Source organism: Lampetra fluviatilis, chromosome 2, assembly GCF_964198595.1.
Source record: "Lampetra fluviatilis chromosome 2, kcLamFluv1.1, whole genome shotgun sequence".
In the NCBI taxonomy this organism is placed as follows: domain Eukaryota; kingdom Metazoa; phylum Chordata; class Hyperoartia; order Petromyzontiformes; family Petromyzontidae; genus Lampetra; species Lampetra fluviatilis.
Window position 1 is genome coordinate 32,480,266 of NC_136276.1, and position 9,599 is coordinate 32,489,864.

Here is a 9,599-nt window from a genome sequence, read left to right on the forward strand (position 1 = left end):
AATAAATTCTTTATGATTTTGAGTGCATTGGACAGAGGAGCAGCAAGGAAGCGGGTGTAAAAAGGGGCAGAGATGTGGGTCGTTTGTACATTAAAGACCATTTTTAAGAAAATATTTCCAGTTATGTAAAATTGTAAAACTCTTATTAAGCGTTCCTTGATGTGAGTTTCATGTTCGATTTTAAATGTTTGCCTTCTCTGAAATGACGCCCCCTCCGAACGAACGGCACCCGCTGATGCATCCCATCTCACTTGAAGACGTCACGCAGACGCTGGTGGAAGTGATCGGCGCGGCGAATGGTGCCGCGCTCGCGGTCGTCCAGACGCAGCCCGTACGTGTCCAGCATCATCTCGTACGCGCGCACCAGCCGACTCTGCACCGTGGGGGACTCGCGCATCTTCTGTTGAGTGGTGGGGGGGGGGGGTCAGAGGCACTCGTGAGTGAACAAGTATAATACTATATTCTTGGTTCTTTCGGTAAAGTCACGTAGAAGGGAAATCATAAAATAATAAAAATATTAAACTTTTAAAAAAGTATAATACTGGTAGGAATCTCCTGGTTACACCAGCCCACGGGATTATTCTGTCCGTCCGTCGTGCAGGGAGGGGATGGGTGGGGAGGGAGGGGCTGGGTGGGGAGGGGACGGTGGGGCTGGGTGGGAAGGGGAGGGTGGGGAGGGGCTGGGTGGAGAGGGTGGGCTATACTCAACGTTTAACCTACTCACGCCGGCTTGTGCCCGCCCTCACAGTCGGGCATATTTGCGGAATACACCACGCTGCCGTTGACCCTGGCCATTGACCGAGCAACCCAACGTTCCTACCAGCTCCCTCCGCAGGAATGTGTTTCACTAATACAAATAACTAGATGTGTGGACATCGTTTGCCTGTAAGTGGCCTCTTGTCTTGTCTGCACTTTCTTTTTTTAACGATGCAGACATCGTGCTGCTCGCAGCAGACATCGCGGCTATCGCGATTTGCACCTGAAGACGGGCGCTTGTGTTGCGTTCGAAACGTCATGATTTATTTTGTTTTATTTCTACCTACGTGACTTTACCGAAAGAACCAAAGAGTTTGGATTCCTGCAGTCACGAAAGCTTCAAATCAAGATTGATGCTATGTTTTGCTCGGTGCAATGTCGTTTTTGATTGATGGCGCATTTATATATTTTTTTTATTGGAGATTAAAATGTAGTGTTTCTCGGTAAACGGTGTGTTTTACCACTGGCACTTATGCCCAATCTTGCACTTTTTGGATTCCTTAACTGGCTAAAACTTTTAAAATAGAAATGTTATATTTGAAATTGTTTTGTTACATTTTTTTTCATTGGCATTATTATTAAAATGTTCTCTGATGTGTTATGTCTGTCACAGAAACGGTGTGTTTTTATTGATGAAACCCAACTTATGTGCTTCTTAGCTCACGGGGTACTTAAAAGTATTTGAAGGGAATGGTTGCAGAAGAGCAGAAGGGAGATAAATAAGTGACAATGGAAGATGGGTGTGATCAGGATGGTTTAGATATGTATATCAATCGTGCGTTTTATGTTTCTCACACCTCAGATTATCACGGTTGGCCACGTACGCTGCAAAATAAGTTCAACATCACCTTGGCTGAGTCGGGGGTTCCAAAGCTCACCATATTGGATGGGTCGCAGCATTAAACCTCAAGGGCAGTGACCTGCTGTGCCCCATAATATACTTCATTGGGCCCTCTTGGCCATTCACATTGGACCCCAATACCATGGCTATTCCTTTATTGCCATTTTGTGCTAAGTGTATATATTTTTTTCCCCCTCCAAATGTTATCAAGATTTTGCTATCTGTATCATTTCTTCAGAAGAAGTACCCAGTCATACCTCTCGCAGAGCAGGGCGACCATTTGTGTTCTAGAACGATCCACGGAAGAAGATATCACAGATCGATCCCCTAACCAGGTCTACACGTAGAGGGCAGCACCCTCTCTGCCATACGAGAGAAATATTCCCTGCATGACGTTGATATATTTAACTCTCAGAGTTAGAACGTAGCCCTATGAAGTGCAAAACCATATTAATCTGATGTTTTTTTGTGTCCACTCATTGGTGATCCAGCTGTGACCTCACCACTTGAGAACATGGTTTAATCACAGACAACTGCCTGGATTTGAACCCATGATTTCAGTAGTCGTAGCTCAGCACTCTGACCTCCAAACCACTTCTCTAAAATGGCATTTAATGTGTATCTTAATGTAATGATTAAATCAGTCGGTCATTTTAATGTGGGGTAAGGGCTATTTAGCAAAGAATCATAACATACCTTGATCTCTGGCAAGGTCAGTTCCATAGCGTACCAGTTCAGACCCATTTCACGTAGCGGAAACAGCCTGTGTGACAAACGCAAGTGAAAATTAATTTCCAGTTAAGAAATGCATTGTTATCCATTAATAGATGTCCCAATAACAATTGTGAAAAAATTACATAAAACATTCAAAGCCTATAAACTTCTCCCACTAATCTTAATGCACTTTACAATATTCTTTGGATTACAATAAGCATTTTCCTCTCTCTTTTAAAGCAACAGATGGGATGCATCTGACGGTCCAGAGCATCTTACAATATGGAGAATACGGTATGAAATCTTTTAATGCCCTCTGTAAAACATTGAGCCATCTTTTTCACAAGATTTAATCACCGTTTGATAGGAAATTAAGCTAATTAGAAATCAATGGGGTATCTATAAATGGCTTGTCTATGTGTGTAAAAAAACGACAGTTGAATGGATATATGTGGACAGATTTGTAAATAACCTAAGACATTACTGTTATTAATCTTTATTTTGCAAGAGAAGCATGCGATACACTTGAATTATTGTAATGTAAATGTTCAGTGATTTCTTGTGGATATTGTAGCCTGTTGTGTACCATTGAATGTAGCTGTGGTTCTGATCCAGGATGGAATAGTTTCCCTTCCACTTGAGGACATCCTCTATTAACACACCTGCACGGTGGACATTCGCAACATCGTAATCACTATCAATCAATGTTACATGCCAGAAAATATTTTATGCATTTTCCCCCACCCATCGCTTTTGTTAAAATACTCACCGTTTGGTTCGAAGCAGATCCGATTCTGGTAGAACTTCAGGTTTGGCATGTCAGTCCTGTGCTCTTTCTTGTTCTAAAAACAGCAAACGAGCTACTACTACATAGTAATCCTTTTTTTGTCATTGCATCGTTAAAGCAAAATTACTACCACACATCAAGGAAGCAGCATCGTCAATTAAAGCAAGCCGTGGGGCTGAGCAAAGAAAATGATTGACGTACCGGATAGCCGTGTCTGTACTGATGCATGTCGCGGGCAGCGTAGAGGCTTCGTTTGGGTCGTGTGGAGAGGACGGAAACAGCGAAGGTAACAGCAGGGGCAACAGGGGCAGCATTAGGGGCAGCATTGTCATCAGCCACCGCTCTTGCCAGCCTGGTCCCCGCCGAATCTCCTTCACCTCTCACCCCGCTCTTCTCATCCCTCGGTTGGCAGTCAGTCTCGGACTCGCTTTCCCAGGTTGTATCATAGTCAGTGATGGTGAGAGTCCTCGACTGGCCGTTCCTGCCGTCCGATGGTGAATTCCCCATTTGCACAATGTCAGTGGTTGTTACCTGCACCGTCAGATGGTCTGAGGCTGTGAACACCAGATAGGAAGCCCTTGCATTGTAGCAAGGAGGGATGAACAGCGGTTTTGGCAGTAACCAACTAAACTCGTCTACCGCAATACTAAGCAAATAGCCAGCCACTAGTTACTGTCCTATCACTAACACGACCCAACCCTAACTCTAATCATCCCCCAACACAAAGCAACTAGACATTAATTATAGCCCAATCATTAATACTAGTGCCTCTAGCACTAGCAAAGTAGTCAACCGGCCACTATTGCTGGCTCTACCCCTCACCACCGAGTCAACCTGCCACAAATAGTCGTCCTCTCTCAAACAGTAAGCAAAAGGTTAACCAGCCAGCCACCAGTAGTGGCCTTACCTCTCTACTCGTCACCTCGACAGGATTTCGCCAGGGCCGCCTTTTTATTTTTCGTTTTGCTTTTCCGTTTTGGTGTTCAACGGCACATTGCCCAAGACATGGATTCTCTCCTGGATCAAAGAGGTTCGAAACTCTTAAGTTACGTGATATTCACTTTCCCTCTTGCCCTCTCGCCGGCTACTAACTAGTCTGCACAACAGAATTGTCAACAAGCCGTTGAAGACAACACTATCTGTGCCTCTGTGTCAAAGCGCGCTGCATGCTTTCACCGATGGCATTTGAAAAATGTAGCTTTTCTTTTTTAAAACATCTGCGCGTCCGCTTTTTCTTCCGGCTTCAAGGGAGGCTCCGTTTGGACTAGAGAGGAAGTGGGCGGGTTGTGGGTAATTTTACATTATTTTTTTAGTGGGTGTATTTGTGGCTGCGGTTGGAATTTCCCCCTGTCGCTGTGGTGACTCTAAGCTGGGTTTTCCCGTGCTGGGGCAGAACAACAGTTCTCGTTAATGATTAACGGAGGGCAAAGTTTGTTTACCGGCTCAGGCCAACTTGTTCTGCGTCGATGCAGCCTCATTGGGGGGCCCTCAGATTTTTTTTTTCGATGTATAATCTCCGAGTCCAATGCCGAGCTTTTGATGTCTAGGCTCAAGCAGTGGAACTTGTTGGATGAAAGTGTGCAAGTCGCAGATCAGAGGAAGCGTCACCAACCTTTTTGCAGCTTCTTCACCCGTCAAGATGGGCTCTGCTTCTGCCACAATGTAACCAGTCTGTTAAAGGCAATCAGAATCGCCTGTAACCCGAATGAGTGGCGCCTCTTCATTGACAGCTCATCCAGGAGCCTCAAAGCCGTGCTGCTCCATAATGGTAACAAGTACCCGTCTCTTCCCATGGCTCACTCGGTGCACCTCAAAGAGGATTACAACAGCATCAAGGCCTTGCTGGACGCCTTTAAGTATGATGAGTGCGGCTGGGAGGTCATCGGAGACTTAAAAATGGTGGCATTCCTGATGGGTCTCCAAGGCGGTTTTACCAAGTTTCCTTGCTATCTTTACCTTTGGGGCAGCAGGGACACCAAGGCGCACTACCACAGGCGGGACTGGCCACAGCGGACCGAGTTCTCTGTGAGGAGGAACAACGTCAAGTGGGAGCCACTGGTGGACCCCCAGAAGGTGCTGATGCCACCACTGCACATGAAATTGGACCTTATGAAACAATTTGTCAGACATTCAAGACTTCTTCCCTAAGCTCTCTGAGGCAAAGGTCAAAGCCAGTGTCTTCATCAGACCACAGATAAAGAAGAGTGCAATGAATTCCCCAAGAAGCTCACTAGTAAGGAGAAAGCGGCTTGGAACAGCTTTGTCGCAGTGGTTCGTGGCTTCCTGGGAAATCACAAGGTCTTAAACTATGTAGAGCAGGTTGAGACTCTGGTGAAGAACGACGGCAAAATGGGCTGTAGGATGTCCCTCAAAGTTCATATCCTTGATGCTTATCTTTATAAATTCAAGGAGAACATTGGAGCGTATTCAGAGGATCAAGGCGAGCGCTTCCACCAGGATATACTGGACTTTGAACGTCGCTACAAAGGACACTATAACGAGAATATGATAGGCCTACATTTGGGGGCTGATTCGTGAAAGTGATTTACAGTATAATCGCAAATCTCGAAAAACTACTCACTTCTAAATCTTTTGTAGTAATTTTTGTATGTCTTTAGTATAAATACATGTTAATTTTGAATTTATGTGAACAAAAAGACACAAATTCGCCCGTTTTCTCATGGAAAATGTGTAAATTTCAAAATATCACTGTCCTGGTCACAAAAGCAAAGTTTGTGAGGAATAATAGCCATTTTCTATACTTTCTAAGCATAAGCAATTAGGAAATAACACTTACTACGCAGGAACAACAATTGTGTGACAGTGTTCTCATCGTCGTCATCAGCCATGACCTATCCACTGATGTACGAAGGCATGCCCACGCCCTCGCTACCCTCCACGTGGCCCAGTGCTGCGACCATCCATCTCACTCGTGCACGTGAACTGATCTCAGGGCTCCGTCTATGCGGTGACCGTCCTCTTGAACGAGTTACTGGGGACTTGCTCTTTTGAAAAGCGGCCAAATTTATTTATCCAAGGGGGTTGCCCAAAACGTGGAGGCCCAAGCCAGAGCAAAACGAACGACTCTGCTTACAAATATGTAAATGAGGTTTGCCCTTGACAGCTACCTATCAGCTGTCATACTGCTAATTAAATACTGCTGAGGACAAACGCTTGTTGGAAAGCGTTGCATACGCCATGCCTAATGCATGGTTTTTCTCCTAACTTGTTTCTGCACGAGTGTACTGCCCTCTGGCAAATTCATTGCCCAGCCTCGAGCTCCCTCGATCCCACCCCTTTCATCTCACGACACTCCACTCGGGTTATTTTTATTATTATTTAAACACTTTTATTTAACTCACTCCGTCTGTTGTATCCTCAAAAAAGAAATCTTGTAACTCAATTTTGACCCACTTCCCAATGTGCTATCGACTGCAAACTTGAAATACATATGTCATACTGATGCCAATACTATATTCTATCATTAAAAAATCGAAAACATCTTTTTAACATTTCACACGCTTTTATTTAACTTACTGTGTGTTGTCGTATCCTAAAATCTTGTAACTCAATTTCAACCGTATTCCCAATGTCGTATCGACTGCAAACTTGGTATAGGTATGTCATACCGATGACAATACTATATTCTATCATTGAAAATTAAAAATATATTTTTAAACAATATTTTTAAGGGCTCTAATTGTCCACGTTTACGGCTGTAATTGTCGACGCTCAACTCACGTTGCCTGTAAATCACCACGGTCCTTTAGGTCACGGCAAGCCTCGGGGAGCCACGCTAAGAGGCGGGGGATGTGGAAGGAGGGGAGGAGCGATGGGGGAAGGGGGCACGGGGAGGGGCAGCTCGGACAGTACATTTCATTAAAGCGTGTTTTTTAAAAAAGTATTTTTACACGATTTTTATTTTGTGACGGTCGGATATGCTACGTATTATAAAACACAGGGTGACTCGCCCATCAAGGGGAGATGGTGGGAAAAGGGGGGATTATTTGGGGATGGGGGGGGGGGGCAGTGCAGCAAAATCCATAGTTGTGCTGTACTATGCCCCAACTTCTATGGGGAGCGCTGGCGACGCATTGGGTTTTGCGCACTGCATTGCGAATCCGGCAACCCGAGTTTAATTCCCGCTCGCTGCCACCAGCGACGAATATTTTAGCCGGTGCCGTGCCCCCCCCTAGGTCAACTCAACCTTAAATGGGTGCAGTACATGGGCAACGTCAGCTCTGGGGGATACAAAGGCAGCCGCGCATGGTGCTGGCCACCCGCCTCCTCGTGTGCCGGCCTTCATAGGTGCTACTCGCCAACAGCACTTGCCCCAACAGCACGGGTGGGCTACACGGGGGATCTTTGTCTTTGCCAACATGTGTGCTCCACCACCTGCAACAAACCGCACGGCGTGGTTAGGCTCGCCTCCGGCAGCGGATTGACAAACCGGCTCTGAAGGGTTTTGGCGAAGGGGGCACGATTGCGGCAGCGTAGAAGTACAGCACAACGCTGTCGATTGTTATTTGTCGCTGCACTGCCCTCTGCTGGCCGCCTTGCCATAAATGACGTCACGCGATTTTAGACGATTTTTGACCCCCCCCCCCTTCGTCACACGGCGTCACAAAAAGTCAGACACCCCCCTCAAATATGACGTCACAAAGCTCTGCCCCCCCCCCCCCCAAAAATATAAAACATGCTTCAAATCGCTTTAAACTATTGTCATTGGCGTGCGTATTTAATGTGGCGCTGCACTCTGATGTTGTAGGATGAAAACATTTATTAAAAGTCTATTTAATTAAGCAGAACGTGTTGTCTATATTTATTTAAAGTTGCGCATTTTGATGTGACGTCACATTTCTGAAACCCCCCCCCTCCTCCATCGTCACACATCGTCACAAATGTCTGACCCCCCCCCCCTAGGTGCGTGACGTCATTTATGGACGGCCCCTTATGAGACGCAACCGAACATTGACGAAGCTCAACCGGCCTGACATCAAATCGGATCGCTCGCCTATGCCCACCGATGTGCACTAGCGAATACAAACGTCGCGAGTCACGCCTGCCAATGCGCACTAACAATTACAACCAAGTGCAGCACACACACACGCACATATATAAAAACCAAATGTAATCGCACTGTCAAGTCCTCCTATTGCATTAGGGGCCGTCCATAAATGACGTCACGCACCTAGGGGGGGGGGGTCAGACATTTGTGACGATGTGTGACGAGGAGGGGAGGGGGGTGAGAAATGTGACGTCACATCAAAATGCGCAACTTTAAATAAATATAGACAACACGTTCTACTTAATTAAATAGACTTTTTAATAAATGTTTTCTCCTACAACATCAGAGTGCAGCGCCACATTAAATACGTACTACAATGACAATAGTTTAAAGCGATTTGAAGCATGTTTTATTTTTTTTTGGGGGGGGGCAGGGCTTTGTGACGTCATATTTGAGGGGGGGGGTTCTGACTTTTTGTGACGCCGTGTGATGACGGGGGGGGGGGGTCAAAAATCGTCAAAAATCGCGTGACGTCATTTATGGACGGCCCTTTATCACATCACTCCCACCTGTGTGCACCTGCAAACCTCTTCCGTACACCCGCACGGTGCCCAACGATGAATGCAAGTGTAGCCGTGCTCGCGCATACACACTATGATATCTAATACGTACGGTGCGACAGAAATTCAACACACGCAGACACTCTCTTAACACGACCGCCTATGTAAACTAGCAAATACAAATCTAATGCCGCTCCTATATTTATATGCACTGGCAAATACAATAGACTCGCCACGACCGTCTCTGTCTCTAATGGAAGAGCCGCCATTGGTCAATGTGCACTAACAAATACGATCGCATTATCGCGCACTTATATACTCTACCAAATACAATCCATTGCCCACCCCGCGTCAAACACAGGACTGACGTGCCTACCTATATGCGTTACCAAATCTAATCCCATTGTCACGCATACCCTTATGCATTACCAAATACAATGGCGCTGCCACACCTAATTACATGCACGGCTAAATACAATCCCTCACCGACTCCCACCCAAAGTGTGAAACTAATTGCCTGGTAAGGGCTGCTGATAACATTGGCACGGGTGCACAGCGCGCAATTAATAGCGACAACACAAACCCTCAGGGAATTCGTACAAACATCACACGTGTGTCTGTGTGTGTCTGTGCGTGGCCTTAAAAGGAAATATTAAATGGGTGAATAAGCCCCTTCATGGCACATCCATTTGCGTGTTGCCCGTAATGTCTCCCAAGTATATAATAATAATATTATTATTATTTTACGGCGGTTGTATTGACGAATATTTATATTTTGTAAAATGTGACGCCATGTAATACAATTAGACTGCCACGCCTACCTACCCGCACGCATTACCAGATCTAATCGCGATGCCAACACAATGTTGCATTACAACATCGATTGACATTGCCACCGCCGACCCGATGCACACTACCAAATCTAACCGCAAT

At 45.7% G+C, this 9,599-nt stretch overlaps 1 protein-coding gene across 3 annotated transcripts in view; it reads right to left on the minus strand.

Annotated features, from left to right (window-relative positions):
- LOC144945635 (opioid growth factor receptor-like protein 1) overlaps positions 1–4,315 on the minus strand; it is an 8,705-nt gene extending 4,390 nt beyond the window's left edge. The window contains exons 1-6 of one of the 3 annotated variants that reach the window (XM_078874179.1): positions 4,006–4,314; positions 3,300–3,629; positions 3,081–3,153; positions 2,898–2,973; positions 2,294–2,360; positions 252–400 (exon numbers count right to left, since the gene is read on the minus strand). In XM_078874179.1, the coding sequence (XP_078730305.1) occupies positions 252–400; positions 2,294–2,360; positions 2,898–2,973; positions 3,081–3,153; positions 3,300–3,605 (671 nt within the window). In that variant the 5' untranslated portion in view covers positions 3,606–3,629; positions 4,006–4,314. Of the gene's footprint in view, positions 1–251; positions 401–2,293; positions 2,361–2,897; positions 2,974–3,080; positions 3,154–3,299 lie in introns of all 3 variants that reach the window. The other 2 variants (XM_078874187.1, XM_078874196.1) reach the window with 2 other exon arrangements.
- Between the last annotated feature and the right edge of the window lie 5,284 nt (positions 4,316–9,599).